General features: G+C 42.7%; 1 protein-coding gene across 3 annotated transcripts in view; it reads right to left on the bottom strand.

Moving 5' to 3' along the window:
* The window catches only part of PPM1H (protein phosphatase, Mg2+/Mn2+ dependent 1H), a 264,640-nt gene extending 245,294 nt beyond the window's left edge, over window positions 1-19,346 (bottom strand). Inside the window, exon 1 of one of the 3 annotated variants that reach the window (XM_086712926.1) lies at window positions 18,607-19,346. In XM_086712926.1, the coding sequence (XP_086569052.1) occupies window positions 18,607-18,851 (245 nt within the window). In that variant the 5' untranslated portion in view covers window positions 18,852-19,346. The remainder of the gene's footprint in view (window positions 1-18,606) is intronic. The other 2 variants (XM_086712925.1, XM_086712924.1) reach the window with 2 other exon arrangements.
* Between the last annotated feature and the right edge of the window lie 202 nt (window positions 19,347-19,548).

The raw sequence follows: 19,548 nt of genomic DNA, 5'->3' as shown, positions 1-19,548 counted from the left end.
TCCCTCGCTCATGCTCTTTTTCTCTCTCAAAATAATAAACATTAAAAAAAATTTTAAAAACAAAAAACACCTTTTTATAGACACTACTCAGGCATCCACATACTTTACAAATTATAGTTTGGCTATAACTGAACCATGCCTCAGAAAAGGACTGAGCGGAAGCAATGGGAACCAATTATAATGGAATCCTCACCACCTTAATTTTACCTGCTTCACTGATAAAATTTTGAAACATTTCTCCTTCCAAACACTTCAAATCACAACTTTTCTGGACAGATACAGTAACTGCATCATTACTCTTAAAAGAATTCAAGGGGAAAAAACCCCAAAACTCTAGTCCCTTTTAATCCATGTAGGCTGTCAATTTTTTTTTTTAATATTTATTTATTTTTGAGAGCGCACAAGAGTGCGTGCATGCGGAGAAGGGGCAGAGAGACAGAGAGGGAGACACAGAATCCAAGCAGGCTCCAGGCCCCGAGCTGTCAGCACAGAGCCTGACACGGGGCTGGAACCCACAAACCAGGAGATCAGGACCTGAGCGTAAGTCACAGGCTTAACTGACTGAGCCACCTGATGCCCCTTAAGGTTTTTTGTTTTGTTTTTTTTTTTCCCTAGAAACAATGTTACAACCTGTGCTTAGCATTCATTCCTTCAGTGCCCCATAGGCTGGAGAGGGCAGGCAACTTCCCCAGAAGAGAGGCTGACTTGCCACTATATGTATCATTCTTGGTTTGTCCCTCTGTTGGATCTAGAAGTTTGTATCATGAAGTCAAATGTAATTAAATTTTCAATTCACTTCCACCTTTTGCTAAAATGCAAATTCAGCCAACAGATCCCTCAAGGACTTAAGATAAATTAGCAAATAAGGCAAATGGTAAAGCTTTACTTTTTGTCAACCGTACACAAGTATCTTACATCAAAGTCAGCTGAAACGAACTAATCAGCACACAACTTCCATTATGCTACTACTTATACTTACTCTCTCAGCACCTTGGAGCCAGAGGCAAAGACCTAACTTTATAAATAAGCCAAATGAATGCTAAAACAGTGAACCAGCTTGCTGAAGCCACAGGCTGGTTAGAAGAGCCAAGATGACCTCAAGCTGCCTCTTCAAAGGACTAATCTCCTCCCAGAACACCCTACTCCTCTTCGCACCACGCATAGATTTTCATCTTTTTATGAATTTATCTTCCTAACAAGAGTGTAAGCCATTTAAGGTTAAAACCTCTGCATCTTTCACTCCTTTGCCCTTGTGACGTGTATGGCAAATGCGTGGTAACGATATCAAAAACCAAAAACACAAACAAAAGTCCAGTACCATGCTACTACTAAATAATCCCTTTCTTTTTTTTTTTTTTTTAAATTTTTTTTTTTCAACGTTTATTTATTTTTGGGACAGAGAGAGACAGAGCATGAACGGGGGAGAGGCAGAGAGAGAGGAAGACACAGAATCGGAAACAGGCTCCAGGCTCTGAGCCATCAGCCCAGAGCCTGACGCGGGGCTCGAACTCACGGACCGCGAGATCGTGACCTGGCTGAAGTCGGACGCTTAACCGACTGCGCCACCCAGGCGCCCCTAAATAATCCCTTTCAAGGCACCTGGGTGGCTCAGTCGGTTGAGCGTCCAACTTGGGCTCAGGTCATGATTTCGTGGTTCATGGGTTCGAGCCCCACATCTGGTTCTGTGCTGACAGCTCACAGCCTTGAACCTGCTTCAGATACTGTGTCTCCCTTTCTCTCTGCTCCTCCCCCATTCCCGCTCTCCCTCTCGCTCTCTCAAAAATAAACATTAAAAAAAAATTTTTTTTTTTAAAATCCCAGCCCTTGGGTGGCTCAGTCAGCTTAGCATCCACTTCTTGATTTTGGCTCAGGTCATGATCTCACACTTTGTGAGATCAAGGCCTGCATCAGGCTCTGTGTTGACAGCGCTGAGGCTGCTTGGAATTCATTCTCTCCCTCTCTCTGTTCCTCCCTCGCGCTCTTGTGCCTGTGCACGCTCTCTCTCTCTCCCTCCCTCTCAAAATAAATAAACTTAAAAAAAAAAAAAAGATAAAAAGTTATGCTGACTATACCCCCCACCAGCCCTTCTCGAGTATGGCTGGAGTCTCCCGGACTCTTTCAAGAGATACATGAGGTTAAAACAATTTTCATCATACGCTATGGTGTTTCCCCTTCTCTCATTGAGTCCAAGTGCTGTTGACCCATGAGCGTGATGATACAACAGATTCAATGCATAAGCTGTTAAGAATCCAACTGTCTTCTATTAAGCCAGTTACTAGAGAGATTTACAAGTGAATAGGGAAACCACTCCTCTTATTAAGCTGGTTGTCTTGCAAAATAGGATTATTTTTCATTAAAAATGAACTGAAATTATAAATATTTTTAAATTTTCCCAGTTGTAACTTCCAGTAAATATCATTTTTATATATAGCTGACAAAAAACAAGAAGCTCTTTAGGATCAGCCTAAGAACCAGTACCAACATAGGAATATAAATTAATGAAGTTAAAATTTAATGCAGAATAACTAGTTCAAATTGACATGTACATGACTTTAAATAAGAAGTTACTGGCTTGGAGTTAGAGATGGAAATGGGCCAATTGCGTGACTTCGAGTTTCTGATTCAAAAGCAAACTGCAAATTTTAGCATAAATTATCCAATCCAGAGATAAAATAGATTAGACTGTGCCTAACTCAATAAGGCCTTAGCTTGTGCACAGAGAAAGGATTCATGAGCAGTCACCTTATGAATATACCAAAAATACTACAAAGTAAAGTAGAGGAAAAAAAGCTGAGCAGATGGGGTCAGAGAAAGCAATGATAATGTTCAGAAACTTCAATGGATTTCTGAACTCAGCATCCAGACAGATAGACTTACCATTACAGGCCACTGAGTCAGAAAGCTAGGTATGTTTTTCCCTGGTTTCCGCATAGAGAAGTCCAGATGCAGAGAATACCATGAATACCTCCAACAAACATTGGAGCAGATAGATAAATGAAATGTACAAGTGCTGTATTAACTGTTGTGTTCCCAGAAGTTGGGCACATATTTTGAAATTAGCCTACAGAACAACAGTGATTTTCCTTTCATTTGAAATTAGAGGAACTATAGATTATGTCCACTACTTCTGGTCCATGTGATATTGGAGCATTCATGTATAGGAATCTATATTAAGCACTGGAGAAATTAAAATACACAGGACAATGCCCACACTCCCTCAAGATTATCCATTAAAAGTTAAAACAACTAAGTAAAATCAAGAGCTGTCACTGATTATCTCTTAAAAGCATGACAGCCAATGAGTGTTTTTAGCTCTGAAGACAGAATCATTCACAGGAGGGTCTTATGCTAGTCCTAAAGGGTCATTTTTCCAAACCTCAACCCTAAATACAAAAAAAGCAGCAATAATGTTTCTTTTTTTTTTTTTAATTTTTTTTTTCAACGTTTATTTATTTTTGGGACAGAGAGAGACAGAGCATGAACGGGGGAGGGGCACAGAGAGAGGGAGACACAGAATCGGAAACAGGCTCCAGGCTCTGAGCCATCAGCCCAGAGCCCGATGCGGGGCTCGAACTCACGGACCGCGAGATCGTGACCTGGCTGAAGTCGGACGCTTAACCGACTGCGCCACCCAGGTGCCCCAGCAATAATGTTTCTTAAATCAGTAAGCCTGGCTTACCAAAACACTACTTTGGTAAAGCAGTTTAATATAGAGTACATAACTAACATTTCTCAAATACAATTTTCAATCAAAACATTTGTCTTTTCAAACTATTCAATAATGTCACTAGAAATACTGGAAAAGTCCATTTTGCACCTTTTCCCCAGAAAAATGTCACCTTTCAAATTAAGGCTTAACAAAAATTTACCTAGGGGCACCTGGGTGGCTCAGTTGGCTAAGCACCCAACTCTTGATCTCAGCTCAGGTCTTGATCTCAAGGTTGTGAGTTCAAGCCCCACACTGGGCTCCACATATCATCATAGATATAGATATAGATCTAAAAGGATATTCATCTCAGGGTTCTTAATAGTAAAAAAAAAAAAAAGTTACTACCAAGAAAAAAAGAATGTTAAAACCATAAATGGGATATAATGCAGCTATTATCAATGACAGAGTATGATATTTACTTACATGGACACTTTACTTGCAGTGAAAGAACTACTAATCCATATGTAGAATTATCCCATTTTATAAATGCAAATATGTAGAGATATATACAAATTCTCAACTGAAGTTAATTATGACTAATAGGATTTATGGATAATTTTTATATTCTTCGTAGTACTTAGGGGAATTTGGAAGTGATACAATGAATGCATATCCAGTCTGCAAGGAGAAAAAAACAGATTTTAAAAAATTAACTCTGTGTTCCTGACTCATCAAGGCCTTTCTCCATCTTGATGGGTTAATAGATAGCTAAAGATGTTTTTAAATTCTTCTCACTCGTAGTTAGTGGATAGAAATTTTTTTGCAAGATAAATTTTTGCCCAAGGGTCAAAACTCTGCTAGAAAAAAAAGGATAATATTCTCAGCATGAGTTTAATTAAGCTTGCAGCTGACAAGTATCAGGCCTCTCCAGCAACTTGCGGCACTCTGCGAGCCAAGAAAACCATTAAAACGTAGTTTTCAACAAGGAAAAGGACATCAGAAACTTGGAAATGACGTGCTCAAGGAAGGTGTTACACATCTGAATCCTAAAGAAAACACCATCTGCGAACTCAGGGCTGGTGCAGACGCCAAGCCTGGTGGGAGAGCTTCAGCTTGTGGTCTAGGCTCCTGAGGGATCTGGGAAGGTAGCAAGAGGAAACCTCAACTGCTCTAAGTACTGAAGTACAAAAGAAGCAAATGGAGGATAGTGTGGACAGTAAGGACTCACACATTAACCGAAACAACGGTTAATCTTTTGCTTTCGGGCGAAACGTTACCAGTTCAACGTGATCATCATCACACTCCCCCTTCCTGCTGATGAAAAGATATGATGTGGCTAGTTAAAATCTTTCACAAAGGGATACAGCCAAGAAAAATACATAAATAAAAGGGTGCATGACAGTGAGGAGGCTGGGAACCAGAACTGGATGCAATTCAGGGCTCCACCGAAGCCCAGGGACACCCCGTGGTGCCTCTCAGGGGGGGCAAAGCATCAGGCAGGGCTTCAGGTGGCGTGCCCGGCAGGAGAGGGCCAGGTGGCCTCTGTCGGCACTGACCGCATAAGCTGGAACATGGGGACAGGAGGAGAGGCAGGGCTTCAACTATGGGCCCATGTAATTCCCATCTGACACCTGGATATTTTAAAAATTAAGTACCAGCTGCTGCGGTCCGAGTTGCCAACTCTTTTCTCCGCATTTGCTGCTGCGCCGCATCACCGGCCCAGCTCTGGACACCTGGTTCTAACAACAGGGTAGCATGGCCCCATTAGTAATGGTCACAGGGAAGGCCGCCAAGATGCTGCGTAATCTGGCTCTTTGGCTCTACTCTAAACCCTACTCTACAGGGTGAACGCCATCCTAAAATGCTGACAGAACGGCTCTCTGCTTTTCCCAAGCATGCATTTTAGAGTTCGTCCTCGTAGGCTATTTATTTGCAACAAAATATTGTAGTTATTTCCTCTTTTCTATTAAAAAAAATCCTCTTAATAGTTCTTTCTACAGCAATACCAGTTTGGTTCCCTCCCACCCCTCACATCCTCTTATGTGCTCTTCATATTCACTGTACCTTAAAATGTGCTTCCTACTAAACATTTATTTTCACCAGCTGTGTGTTCTAAACATAATTTGTCAACGTTCGAAAAGGCACAGAATGGCTACTAGTACACCACAGACCACTTAAATACAGGAATTCAATAATCCACAACATTTTTATTTAAAAAAAAGATCAATTTAGTCACTGGAGATTTTTTTCTTCCTATACTTAAATGAAAAAGGTCATATGGTAAAGAGGCATCTTTTTTTGATAGCTTAAATGTTTATTCGTCAACCTGCTGAAAGGACAGTAGAGCACACGAACCACTTTGGACCTCTCAGCTTGGCAAGCAATTGATCTCTCTGTCCACCCCGCAGCCCTGTGATAATTAATGGCACTACCCCTACCCGCAAGGCTCCATTAGGCCTGACTCAGGCAAGTCACAGACGCATGAGCGCCACAAGACAGCCCTTGCAAGAGCCCACGGGGCCAAGGACCAGCAAACAAATGCCACACTGGTGCTCCAGCCTTGCCCCCAAAGTCCAGTAACTGAAAAAAGTCCCACTGAAACTTGATTCTGGGAGCGCCTGGGTGTCTCAGTCGGTTGAGCAGCTGAGCAGCCGACTTCGACTCAGGTCATGATCTCACAGTTCTTGAGTTTGAGCCCCCCTGTTGGACTCTGTGCTGACAGCGCAGAGCCTGGAGCCTGCTTTGGATTCTGCGTCTCCCTCTCTCTCTGCCCCTCCTTCCCTCCCTTCCCCCACCCCTCCTAAAAATAAACATTAAAAAAATTAAAATTTGATTCTGCTTTGTAAAGAACTTAGGTAATAGGACCCCCAAAGTAAATTTTAAGAGGGCATCCCTTATAAAACCTGACTTATGATTTGTGTCCCATCATCCCAAATTCCTAAGTATATTACCCACTTCTAAGTAGCTATTGATAGTGCAACATAGGATTAACTTTAGAAAAATACCACCAGATAAAATGTACAGGCTGCTTTTAAGATTTATAGGATTTGCAAAAAATTAAAATATGAAAAAAGGCACTTTGTAGTTAAGATGGTAATTTGGCAAGACCTGGACTGTTGTTCTCAGGACATGCACATATACTAAGAAAGTCTACTATACTCAATAGAACTATTTTTTAAAGCTTTGAAAAGCATCCTTTTGTGTAAAACTTGATGTGCTAACCTGCAACTTAAAGCCACCTGGGGGCGCCTGGGTGGCGCAGTCGGTTAAGCGTCCGACTTCAGCCAGGTCACGATCTCGCGGTCCGTGAGTTCGAGCCCCGCGTCAGGCTCTGGGCTGATGGCTCAGAGCCTGGAGCCTGTTTCCGATTCTGTGTCTCCCTCTCTCTCTGCCCCTCCCCCGTTCATGCTCTGTCTCTCTCTGTCCCAAAAATAAATAAACGTTGAAAAAAAAATTTTTAAAAATAAAAAATAAAAAAAATAAAGCCACCTGGTGATTAAGCCTTATTAATTTCCTTTGAGTAATAAAATGTATTCTTTACTCTGTTCTCTGACATTTTGTTTATAGGACTAAGATGTCTTTTTATTAATGAGTAACTTCACACAGTGAATGATCAGGTTCAGTGATTCCATGATGGTCGTCAGAATCGTGGGACTGTAGGAGATGCTAAAGTAACTTGGATTCTCTCAGAGCCTTGTTTTCCTCTTCTATTAAACATGGAGAACAGATGCTTACATTTAAGTCTACATGGCAGGACCTTAATAGGCATCAAGAGCTATACAGATGTTAACTGGTGGCATCATTATTCTCGCTAAGAAGGAAGCACAAAGTCCGCACAGAAAATACGGATAGGTAAGCACTTAGTTTTCTATAAACAGCTGTAAACATAAATCAGAAACAGTATAAGCAAAAAAAAAAAAAAAACCACAAAAAAACAAAAAACACTATTGATTCACATTCCAGAAAACCCAACTGATGGAACCATCCCAGAAAAAAAGAGTAATTAGGCAGGTACTAAGCCTCCTAGCAGACATCTATCTCAGAAATAAGGAAAACAGCACAACGGAGTGTTTATCATCAGCACTTTTCAAGCAATACCTTCTGAAGTCTTAACAAAACAGACTACTCCTCACCGTATTCCCCTCACTGGCCACCAGCTGACAACAGCAACAATTTCAGTTTTAAGCAAATTTCCTACTGATTTAATTAAACAGGAGCACAGCAAAGAAATAGGTCATCTATTTCTCATTTTCAGCTGGACCCCATCTGAAGTTCTCAGTTATGTGAATGCTAAGGTATGGCAAGCATACGGACTGAGGGATCATTTGTAGTATGCCAAGGGTATAAAAATTAAATCTAGGTTGGCTCCCCGTGCATGGGTGAGGACCCAATTGTTTGGTGGTTTTCTCGAGAATGTCATAGGTACTCAATCCAAATTTTTAATTTACTGTAGAAAATACCTTAATAGCATGAAATCAAAGCCATTGGACTAAAGGAAACATACACTTAAAAATAATAATAGACTGATGTCTAGGCAAATGAATAAGCAAATACAGCAAAATGTGCACTGTAGAATCCGGATGGTGGCCTTATCGGTGCTAAGTGCATAATGGTTTCAACTTTGTGCATGTTTGAAAATTTTCATAATCAAGTGCTGGGGAAAAATAATTCAAAACTGTAATCACAATAAAGATGAGAGTAGGCCCCCCTGGAAAGACCTCAGCCTGGAAAAGATACTGGTTCTTAGCTGAACCCCAGAAACTCTCAAGGTTTAAAAGTGGATAATGCCTTAGGAGTCCTCTAGGGCAGGTAAAATATGTGGTCTTATAGGTCTGTGAAAAATTAGGAAAATAGCAATTATCATAGCATTTTCAAAAAAACTAAAAAACTATTTTTTGCTGAGATTATTTGCCTCTGCTCTTCTATTTTTATATATTTATTTTGAAAGAGTGAGAGAGAAAGAGCAGGGGAGATGGTGAAGGGGGGGGGGGAGAAAACCTCAAGCAGGCTCCACTCTCAGCATGGAGCCCCACATAGGGGCTCAATCCCACAATCCTAGAATCATGACCTGAGCCAAAATCAAGAGCGGGATGCTCAACCGACTAAGCCACCCAGGTGCCCCAACTCTTCTGGTTTTTAAATATCCTTTATTACATGATATGTTGGTAATGGCAGATAATAGACTTGGTTCTTTAGGTTCCCACTTAGCAGTCAAATCTGATCACTTTTCATATATGATCAATCTCCTCTCCTACCTTGATGTGTAAGCCCTTGACCTGCCTTCACAAGAATCTCCCCTACCCATGAGGTCTCTTCCCAGTAATTTTCCACCCACTAACATCCTCATGCTGCTCATTGGCTATTAATTCCCAGCTCTCTTTGCTGTATTTGGAGTTGAGTCTGATCTCTTTTCCTCTATTAAAATGCCCCTGGGGCATCTGGGTGGCTCAGTTGGTTGAGCGTCTGACTTCGGCTCAGGTTATGATCTTCAAACCCCGCGTTGGGCTCTGTGCTGACAGCTTGGAGCCTGAAGCCTGCTTCGGATTCAGTGTCTCCCTCTCTCTCTGCCCCTCCCCCACTCATGCTCTGTCTCTGTCTCAGAAATAAACATGAAAAAAAAATTAAAAAAAATAAAGTGCCCCTATTGCAACAGTCTTGAAAAACATATTCCTTACCATTTTAACAAGAGTTACAATAATTTTTTTTTAGTCATACCTTTATATAGATATATATAAAGGTCTTGGGACCTCCAGGTACAGAGAACTTGACAGCTAATCACAATGTTTGCTGGAAAGAACAGTTTACTTCCTTAGTAGGACTTAAAGACACCATGATTTCAAATGCTGAGATTTGAAATTTCCCAGAAGCATTAAGACATTAAAAATAAAACAAATGACCTCCCTGCACCCACCTTCTCCAATGCTGGCCTCTTACCACCTGATTAGTCCATGATTTCACTTTAATTTCAAAGAATGACACTAAAGGGGAAAAGACTATGACATAAAAATTTTCATGAGAACAATGACTATGTCTTATATTATGGGCCCAGAATAGGACCCATACCTGACACCTGACACACAGTAGGAATGCCACTCTTTCCCTGAGAGAATGGAAGATGAATAGTGTTTATTTCCTGAAAGAGGATGGCATAAATTCAAAGGGGGTGGGGGGATCAATCCTCTGTTCAAATTTAGACAAATCAGAACAAAGCATAAAGACAACTCCAACAACAACCAAAACATCTACAATTAAAAGACATCTTCCTTTAAAAAATAATTCGTCCTTCTTTCTCAATCTTCCAAATAACAGAAGAGGGAACACTTCCAAATACATTTTACAAAGCCAACATTACCTCGATACTGAAACCAGACAAGGACACCACAAGAAAAGACAATTAGAGGCCAATATTCCTCCTGAACATAGATGCAAAGCTCAACAATATATTAGCCAACTGAATTCAACAACACATTAAAAGGATCACACACCATGATCAAGTGGGATTTATTCCAGGGATCCAAGGATGGTTCAATACACACAAATCAATTGATATAATACACAGTAACAAAATGAAGGATAAAAATCACATGATTATCTCAACAGATGGAGAAAAAGCATTTGACAATAGTCAGTATCCATTTCTGATAAAAGCTCTCAACAAAATTGGTATAGAGGTAATGTATCTCAATGTAATAAAGGTCATCTATGACAAGCCCACAGCTATCATCATACTCACTACTCACTGGTGGTAAGCTGAAAGTTCTTCCTTTAAGATCCAGAACAAGGCAAGGATGTCTACTCTCACCACTTTTTTTTTTTTTTTTAGTTTATTTATTTATTTTGAGAGAGCAGAGTGAGTAGGAGAAGGGAAGAAAGAGAGGGAGAGAGAGAATCCCAAGCAGGCTCCACACTGTCAGCAAAGAGCCCAATGTGGGGCTCAAACTCACAAACCATGAGATCATAACCTGAGCCAAAACCAAGAGTCAGAGGTTTAACTGACTGAGCCACCCAGGTGTCCCTCACCACTTTTATTCAACACAGTACTAGAAGTCCTAGCTAGAACAATTAGGCAGAAAGAAAGAAAGAAAAAAAAAAAAAGCAAAGAAAGAGCATCCCCATCAGAAAGGGAGACATAAAGACTGACACTATTTGCAAATGACATGATATAAATAGAAAACCCTAAAGACCACCAAAAACCTGTTGGGATAAACACATGCAGTCAAGTTACAAGATACAAAATCAATATGCAAAAATCAGTTGTATTTCTATACACTAATAATGAACTATCAGAAAGAGAACTTAAGAAAACAATTCCACTTACAACTACACACCAAAGAATAAAATACCTGGAAGTAAATTTAACCAAAGAAGTGACAGAACTGTCACTAAAAACTATCAGACACTGATGAAAGAAAGTGAAGAAAATACAAATGGCAGACACTCCATGCTCATGGATTAGAAAAAACACTGTTGAAATGTCCAGACTACCCGAAGCAATCTACAGATTCAATGCAGTTCCTCTATCAAAATTCCAAAGACATTTTTCACACAACTGGAACCATCCTAAAATATGTATGGAGCCACAAAAGACCCCAAATGGCCCAACACATCTTGAGAAAGAAGAACAAAACTGGAGGCATCACGCTTCCTGATTTCAAACTATATTATAAGGCCACAGCAATTAAAATAGCACAGTATTGGCATAAAAACAGACACATAGGTAAATAGAGCAGAGAACACCGAAATAAACCCATACATACATAGATGGCCAATTTATGACAGAGGAGCCAAGAATACATGATGGGGGGGAAGTCAGTCTCTTCAATGAGTGGTGTGGGGGAAAACTAGACAGCCACATGCAAAAGAAAGAAACTGGACCACTATCGTACAGCAGACACAAGCATTAACTCAAGATGGATTAAAGACTTGAATGCTAGCTGAAACCATAAAACTCCTAGAAGAAAACATAGGTGGTAAGCTCCTCAACCTGGATCTTGGCAACAATTTTTTGGTGTGACACCAAAAGCAAAGGCAACAGAAGCAAAATTAAACAAGTGAGACTATTCAAACTAAAAAGCTTCTGCACAGCAAGGGAAACCATCAACAAAATGAAAAGGGACCTTACTGAATGCAGGAAAATATGTGTTAGCCATATATCTGATAAGGGGTTAGTATCCAAAATACAGAAAAAACTCATCCAACTCAATAGCAAAAAAAAAATTTTTAATTTAAATTTAAAAAATCTCATTTTTTTTTAATGGGCAGAGAATCTGAATGGATTTTTTTTTCCAAAGAAGACATACAGATAGCCAACATGAAAACGTACCCAACATCACTAACCCTCAGGGATATGCAAACTAAAACCACAATGAGATATCAGCTTATACCTGTTAGAATGGCTATGATCAAAAGAACAAGAAATAACAAGCGCTGGTTAGAATGTGGGGAAAAAAGGGAACACTTGTGCACCGTTGGTGGGAATGTAAATTGGTGCACTATGGGAAACAGTATGGAAGTTTCCTCAGAAAATTAAAAATCTAATTACCATATGATCCAGCAATTCCACTTCTAGGTATTTATCCAAAGGAAATGAAAATACTAACTCAAAAAAATACCTACATCTTCATGTTCATTGTGGCATTATTTACAATAGTCAAGACACGGAAAAAAACCTAATTGCCCATTGATAGATGAATGGATAAAGAAAATGCGGGTGTGTATCTACATATCATATACATTTTATACATATATATTTCATATATAGATATATACACCCAATGGAGTATTTTTGGCCATACAAAAGGAAATCTTGCCATTTGTGAGAACATAGGTGGACCTTGAGGCATTATGCTAAGTGAAACAAGTCCGAGACAAATACTATATTACCTCACTTATGTGTGTAAATCTTAAAAAAAAAAAACAAAAACTCATAGATACAGAGAATAGATTGGTGAACGGTTGGGAAGGGTGTACAAAAATGGGTTAAGGTGGTCAAAAGGTAATGCACAGGGTGATGACTACAGTTAATAATACTGTCTTGTACATTTGAAGTTGCTAAGAGCAAATCTTAAAAGTTCTCATCACACACAAGAATTGTAACTATGTGTGGCGATGGGTGTTAACTAGATTTATTGTGATTTCACAATATATACAGATGTGGAATCATTATGCTACACATCTGAAATTAATGTCAATTATATCTCAATAAAAATTTGTCCTCAATAATATATTTTTAGAAAACAATTCTAGGATGCAGTCAGTTTTATCAGCTGGTACTACCATAACCATAGTTAGGAAGCACTGTGTGGTGGGAAAATATCAGAGATGTCTACCTAACTGAAGCTGAAACACAGAATAAACACAACCCCTCAGAACGGTTAAATCCTCTGCCAAAAGCATCACTAGTCTTTGAAGGAAACTGATCCAGGTTCCTAAGGGACAGCCCAGAAGCTCCATCCCAGAGAAGACTTCACTGTGTTCAATCTGAAAAATGGAGGAGAGCTTAACCACCTGCTTTAAAATAGGAAATGAATACCTTCTGCAGGTTACCAGAAAGGCAGGTGACATGTTTTAGGCCACTCTGAACTTTTAATTCATCTGCAAGTAAGTGCTATGGAGAGTTTTGTTAAATGAGACACCTTCCTCCACAATCCATTCCTTTTTATCTTTATAGAAGAAGAAGTAGAGAACCTCAAGATTCTTCCGCTGTAAAAGTTAAACAGGAAGTTCCCAGGCAGGAGCTCTGCTAAGAGGTGTAAGAGGGGTGGCTGTGCTAGAGGAGGTCAGAAGAAAAAATAAAGGCCAGGGGATTTCTGAGCTTTGGATCAAGAGAGAAATAGTGGTTTCTCTGTCATCACAACCTCACAGACAACCAACGTGATTCACTGGTGATTGTTAATTAGTGCCAATAGCTGGGGAGGCAGAACAGCCTACAGATTCCAAAACAAATCTAAATGCGTGTGGGCTATTTGCTGGATTTAAACAAGGCTATTTCATCACAATTTTGAACACTATGAGACACAAAGAACTTAAAATAGTTTTTTTTTGTACCCATGCCTGGGTCACTTTTATAAGAAAGATACTAGGGGGAAAAAACAACAACAACAACAACGAGGGGCGCCTGGGTGGCTCAGTAGGTTAAGCGTCCGACTTTGGCTCAGGTCATGATCTCACAGTTTGTGGCTTCGAGCCCCACATCGGGCTCTGTGCTGACAGCTCAGAGCCTGGAGCCTGTTTCAGATTCTCTGTCTTCCTCTCCCTCCACCCCTCTCCCGTTCATGCTCTGTATCTCAAAAATAAACACAAATAAATAAAGAGAATTGTATAGTTGTAGCTATACCCCAAGTAAAATGCTACTGTAATTACCGATTTCTGTACAAGCAAAAACTTATCCCTGACAAAAACGTGAATATGATGCTTTCATATACAGACTACTACACGTTCTCTGGTGTTTTCTGCTGCGGTAGTTTCGGGCATGAACTCCATATCCACTTGTAAGTGCAGCTGACCACTGATGACAGTAAGGTTGGACAAGCTGGGAAGAAGTCAAAATGGGCTCCTAATCCATTAAAAACCAAATCAACTTCCACGTCCCTGAAACACAGGAACCACTTGGGTGGGATTTAAAGTTTGAGAGAGAGGGATGCCTGGGGGGCTCTGAGCGGCCAATTTCAGCTCAGGCCATGATCTCTCAGTTCATGAGTTCAAGCCCCACACACCCTCTGTTCTCCTTTCTCTGTGCCCCTCCCCTGCTGGCCTGCTCTCTCTCTCAAAAAAAAATAAGCCTAACTTTAAAAAAAAAAAAGTTTAAAGTCATGGAGAGAGAAGGGAAGTAGCTGCCCTGTGGGGGGTCCCTGGGTCAAACTGTTGTTTCCCATGGGCTCTCTCTGAGCAAATCTAACAGTCTAACTCCATAATTTCAAAGCCAAACTAAAAAAGAAAACTTTTTAATCCATTTTTTTTTAAAAGATGTGAGCTCTGTGGATGTTATTTTTTAACTGTAACACCTTACAGAGTCTTACAACCTAGCATATAGCCCTTAATCAAGTGGCTAAAATCTTCAGCCACAATAGAAAGCTTTTTGAGGAGCCAGGAAATTCCATTCAGCACAACGCCAATAAATACTGAATTAATAAGTGAGGGTCTTCAGTTTCTGGATCCTCAAGTCTTACAGGGATTTCTTAAGCTAATTCTCTAGGCCTATAACCTACAGAGAATCTCTGCTTGAAAAGGATTAACAAGAAGTGGCAAAAAATAGAACATTTATCCTTAATTTTTCTATCGTCCAAAAGGTCAGACCTAGAGTTCAACTGTCCTCTAACTGCTCAAACACGGAGATGCCAATTCTTCCTCCCCAGGAAGGCATTGAAAGTAACTCACTTTCTGGAAGGGTAAGCAAATCCCTTCTGATTCAGACCTTGATTCATAGCATCCCCCTGGTCCCTACTCTGTGAGCAATCTCTTTACCAATTCTCTCTCTCTTAGGTACCTTCTAGAACAAAGGGAATTCCTCCTTCCATGAAATACTATAGTAAAGGGCAGTGTTACTGGTAGCAGCGTCTGATCATAGCCCTACAGATCTTTCTCTCCCCTTCTCTATTTCAGACATTTTGATCATTCAGGATGTGTGTTTTCAGGAAGAGTAAGTACAGTTCAAGGTTTGAGGAAGTGGTACAGTACATCTGACATCTGGCAAAGGGAGGGGACAAGATAACAGTGCTTAATCCTGGCTATAGATAAATGCACCATAGTTTAATACCCTGTAAGAAGGCAGTTTGGTATTGTGGGCTGTGGAATCATGCTTGGGTTCAAATACAGGCTCTGTTAAGGTGGTAGGACTCTGGGAAAGTTGCTTAATCATTCATTGCCTCTGTGCCTTATTTTATATATACTATATATATATCATATACACATTCTGTTACATATATATTGCTTATATATGTAGATATATATTGCTTAATCATTCATTGCCTGTGTCTTATTTTATATATATATATTCTGTTACATATATATTCTGTCATATATATATATATTCTGTTTTATAGAAAATGCAAATGCTACTGCCTACTTTATAGGGTTGTTGCGAGAATCAAATGATATGATACAAAGCTGCAAACAGTGAAAGTACTAAACAGTAAGCACCTATTGTTAGCTATTATTAGTACTATGTATATACTTTAAAAGAATGAGGCAATTCTGTATGTATTGACTTGGAATAAAGTCCATGACATAGCGTTTTCTGAAAATGCTACAGAATAACATACTCAGTAGGAGTCTATCGTGGGAAGAAAAAAGAAACACATGATGCATATTTATAAGTGCATTCAAAGAAGTCTAGAAAGGCACACGCACCAAACACTAAACAGTTACTAACCCTAAAGGGAGTGGGGGGGGGTACCTACATTTGTAAAGGTATAGGTCTTTGCTTGAATTCACAAGTATGTACTAGTTTCACAACTAATATTTTTAATATTTTAATCCACTCTTTATTTTTTAATGTTTAGTTATTTATTTTTGAGAGAGAGAGCACACACGTGAGACTATGTGTGGGGAGGGAGAGAGAGAATCCCAAGCAGGCCCCACGCTGTCAGCACAGATCCCAGTATGGGGCTCCAACTCACCAACTGTGAGATAGTGACGTGAGTTGAAATCAAAAGTCCAAGTCACTTAACCCAGTGAGCGTTTAATAAGTAGTTTTTAGGAGTGCCCGGGGAGCTCAGTCAGTTAAGCGTCCGACTTGGGCTCAGGTCATGATCTCACGGTTGGTGAGTTTGAGCCCCACGTCTGGCTCTGTGCCTGGAGCCTGCTTTGGATTCTGTGTCTCCCTCTCTGTTCCTTCCCTGCTCACTCGTGCTCTCTCTCTCTCAAAAACAAAGATTCAAAAAAATTTTTTTATTTTAAAAAATAACTGATTTTTAAAATTAAAGACTTTTACAGGGGTCCTTCTAACCTTCAAACTGAACATCCCTCACATCTGGGTCTAGGAAAAGTCAAACTTCTTAGAGATAAGGAAATGGAGGCCTAGCTAGGAGGAGGTGTAGCCCCTCCCATCCATCCCTGCTACAACTCTCATTTCAGAGTCCCTTATATTCTTTACACTCCTGAGCATATCACGTGCCTGCCATAGGAACCAAACATTCTGAAACTGGTTTTTATTCCCCTTTCCTTTTCTTCCCGTTTGAGGTCCTCCTTTTATCGTGCCCAGAGAGCTTCCACATGGGTTATAACATCTTCCTTCCTACTTCTCATGACTTTCTCACTATCTCCTTGTCATTCTGCCCCTCAGACACATGCTCTCACCCTGTAAATCCCACTGGAGCGACAACTGGCTGGGTTGTTCAGGTTTTTTGGCAAGCACAAGTCCCCCACCTGACACAATTGTAGGACACAGTATGCCTCCGACCTGTTTTGCCTTGCAGTGCGTCTAAATGGGCTTTATACATTTTTTTTTTTTTTTTAATTTCACTCAAGAAAAGGTGTTTGGTATGTATGGACAGGCATTTCTTCCTTACACAGGTGTTTATCTTTGCTTTGGATTCTCCTATAAATTATAAGGCTATCTGGTACTCCCCCCCCCCCCCCACACACACACACAACATTCCCTAACCAGGCTTGTCCCTTATTATGTGTTAATGGTTATTGTTTTAGCACCCAACCTTCTCACTGCGTTTTGTCACCATCTTTTATATTCCAGTAGTCTCTCCCCATTTATTCTCTTCTATTAAAAACCACGGAGAAAAGGTCGTATGATGAAAAGGAAAGGAAAAAAAGAAAACGAGACTCTAAGCAGAGCGTCTTGCAAGCCCCGTCTCGCACCGGAACCCGGGGCGTCGGGAACCCTGCCTGCTCGCGAGTATCCGGGCCACCAGAACAGGGTCAGCATCGAAGCGCCCAGGCGTCGGGAGAGCCGATTGGTTCCCGGGTGAACCAATCTGCGAGCGATGCTGTTCGCGGAGAGGGGAGGGCCAAGATCATGGAGCAGATGGAGTTAAAGGAAAAGGGGCAGGTGTGCCCGGCACCGGGGTTTTGCGTGCACTTGTGCACCCACCCGGTCATTGTTAAGCCCTGATCTCTGGTCTCCTAAATGCCACCTTACCAATTTCCCAGTTTCATAAAGATGAGTAGGAGGAGAAACCTTACTTATCCTATCATTCATAAGATGGTCATTAATAGTCAATGGAGGAGTAGCTGGGGAGGCGGGGAGGCCATTAAAACCTCCCTCCTTTCCCAGTTCCACTCCAGGTCGTCAACCTAACTGAATCGGTTCTTGAAATAGTAAATCACTCAAACGCTCGCTTAATCGCCAAAGCTGATTACCAAAATGCTATCGTTAGACAACTGAAATAAGTTCCCACTCCCAGAGGACTGGGGGAAACAGTACTGGCACTTACCGAACGCGCAGAGGTTTACTACCCGCTAAAGGAGAAGCGAGCAAGCTCCTAGACTTAAGTCAGAGAAACTGAGACCTTCTCATATGTGTAACCTTGCACACGAATTGCCCCCCACCCACCCACCCACTCACGCGCAGCGACAGCTCCTCCTGACTCTTCCCCACAAACTTCATGCGGTGGCGCAAAGCTTTTGGGGAGGGTGGGCGCAGATACCAGCTTTCCCTGCTGTGTTTCAAACTTCAGCAAAGCTGTTCTACGCACTTTCTTCCAAGTGTCACAGCCCCCGGAATCACAGACCCGTGCAACCTTAGCTTTCCCACGGTCCAGCGCTGCCACCCACCATCCACCACCCATACCCGGGCTGGAGACGCTGCGTCCTTGGGGTTGGGGGAAGGGGGAGTAGGAAAAGAGAGGAATGGCCAGTGTAAGTAAAGAGGTCCCCGCCGAGGCCTGGACGCCGGCAGCCCCTGGAGGGCCCTGAGGCCGAGGAAGGAGGAGAGAGGAGGGCTGGAACCGTGCGGGGAAGGGCCGCGAGGAGAGCAGGGGCGCCGCCGGTGTCGCTACACTCACTCTGCGTAGCCAGTGGCCCAGGGCAGCCGCCGGGTCTCCTTGAGGATGAGGATGGGGCGGGCGATGTGGTCGGCGCTGCACTCCACCTCGTCCTGAGACAGCCCCAGGAACTCCGGCCGCCCGTAGGGGAAGCGCAGGGGCAGGTCCGAGCCTCCACAGCCGCCGCCGCTGTGCTCGGAGCCTGAGCTGCCAGCCATGATGCCGCCCATGAAATTGGCCACGGCAGATTTCACTCGGGTGAGCATATTACTCCGGCGCCCGGCAGCAGCGGTGCGAGCAGGAGGCGGCGGCGGGGGCCGGACGAAGCGCAGCGCGGGGCATGCAGGCTGCGGCGGGCGCCGGGCGCACGGGCAGCCGGGCCGCTGGGGCGCGCCGCGCGGCTCCCGGAGCCTAGTGCTGCAGGGGGCCGGGCCCCGGCCTCCCGCGCTCCGTGCAGCCGCCGCCGCCGCCTCCCCCCGCTACACTTCCGCAACGGAGCGGCATGGAGCGGGCCGGCCGGGCCCGGGGAGACGCCGCGCGCTCCGGGAGCGACTGGGCGACCGCCGCGGCAGCAGGTTCCTTCCCCGCCCTCTGCGCCCGACTCCTGCGTGAGCGGAACTGAGCCCACCCGGCGAGCCGGCAGAGCCGGCGCGGCTGCTGCCACGGCTACCGCCGCCGTCCAGTCATGTGATAATCAGGCTGCAAGGGCTCGAGCAACTGCCGTGGCCGTGGCCTCGGCCCCTCCCCTGCCGGCCCGAGCGAGGCTCGCACCGGGATCGTGACCTCCTGGGGGAGGGGGGAGCCGGGCTGGGTCGGTACCTGGCGGAGGGGATGGGGGCGCTGTGAGCTGAAAGCAGTATACAGGTGTTAGGGGAGGTCACGTGGAGCCGGGCCGAGCCAGTAGAGGAATCCCCTAGTTGAGGAATGCTTGCCTGCGCCTCCGGGAATGGAAACTTCGGGAGC

Source organism: Puma concolor, chromosome B4 (genome assembly GCF_028749965.1).
Source record: "Puma concolor isolate L17-30 chromosome B4, mPumCon1.1.hap2, whole genome shotgun sequence".
NCBI lineage: Eukaryota > Metazoa > Chordata > Mammalia > Carnivora > Felidae > Puma > Puma concolor.
This window is presented reverse-complemented; position numbering and strand designations above follow the sequence as displayed.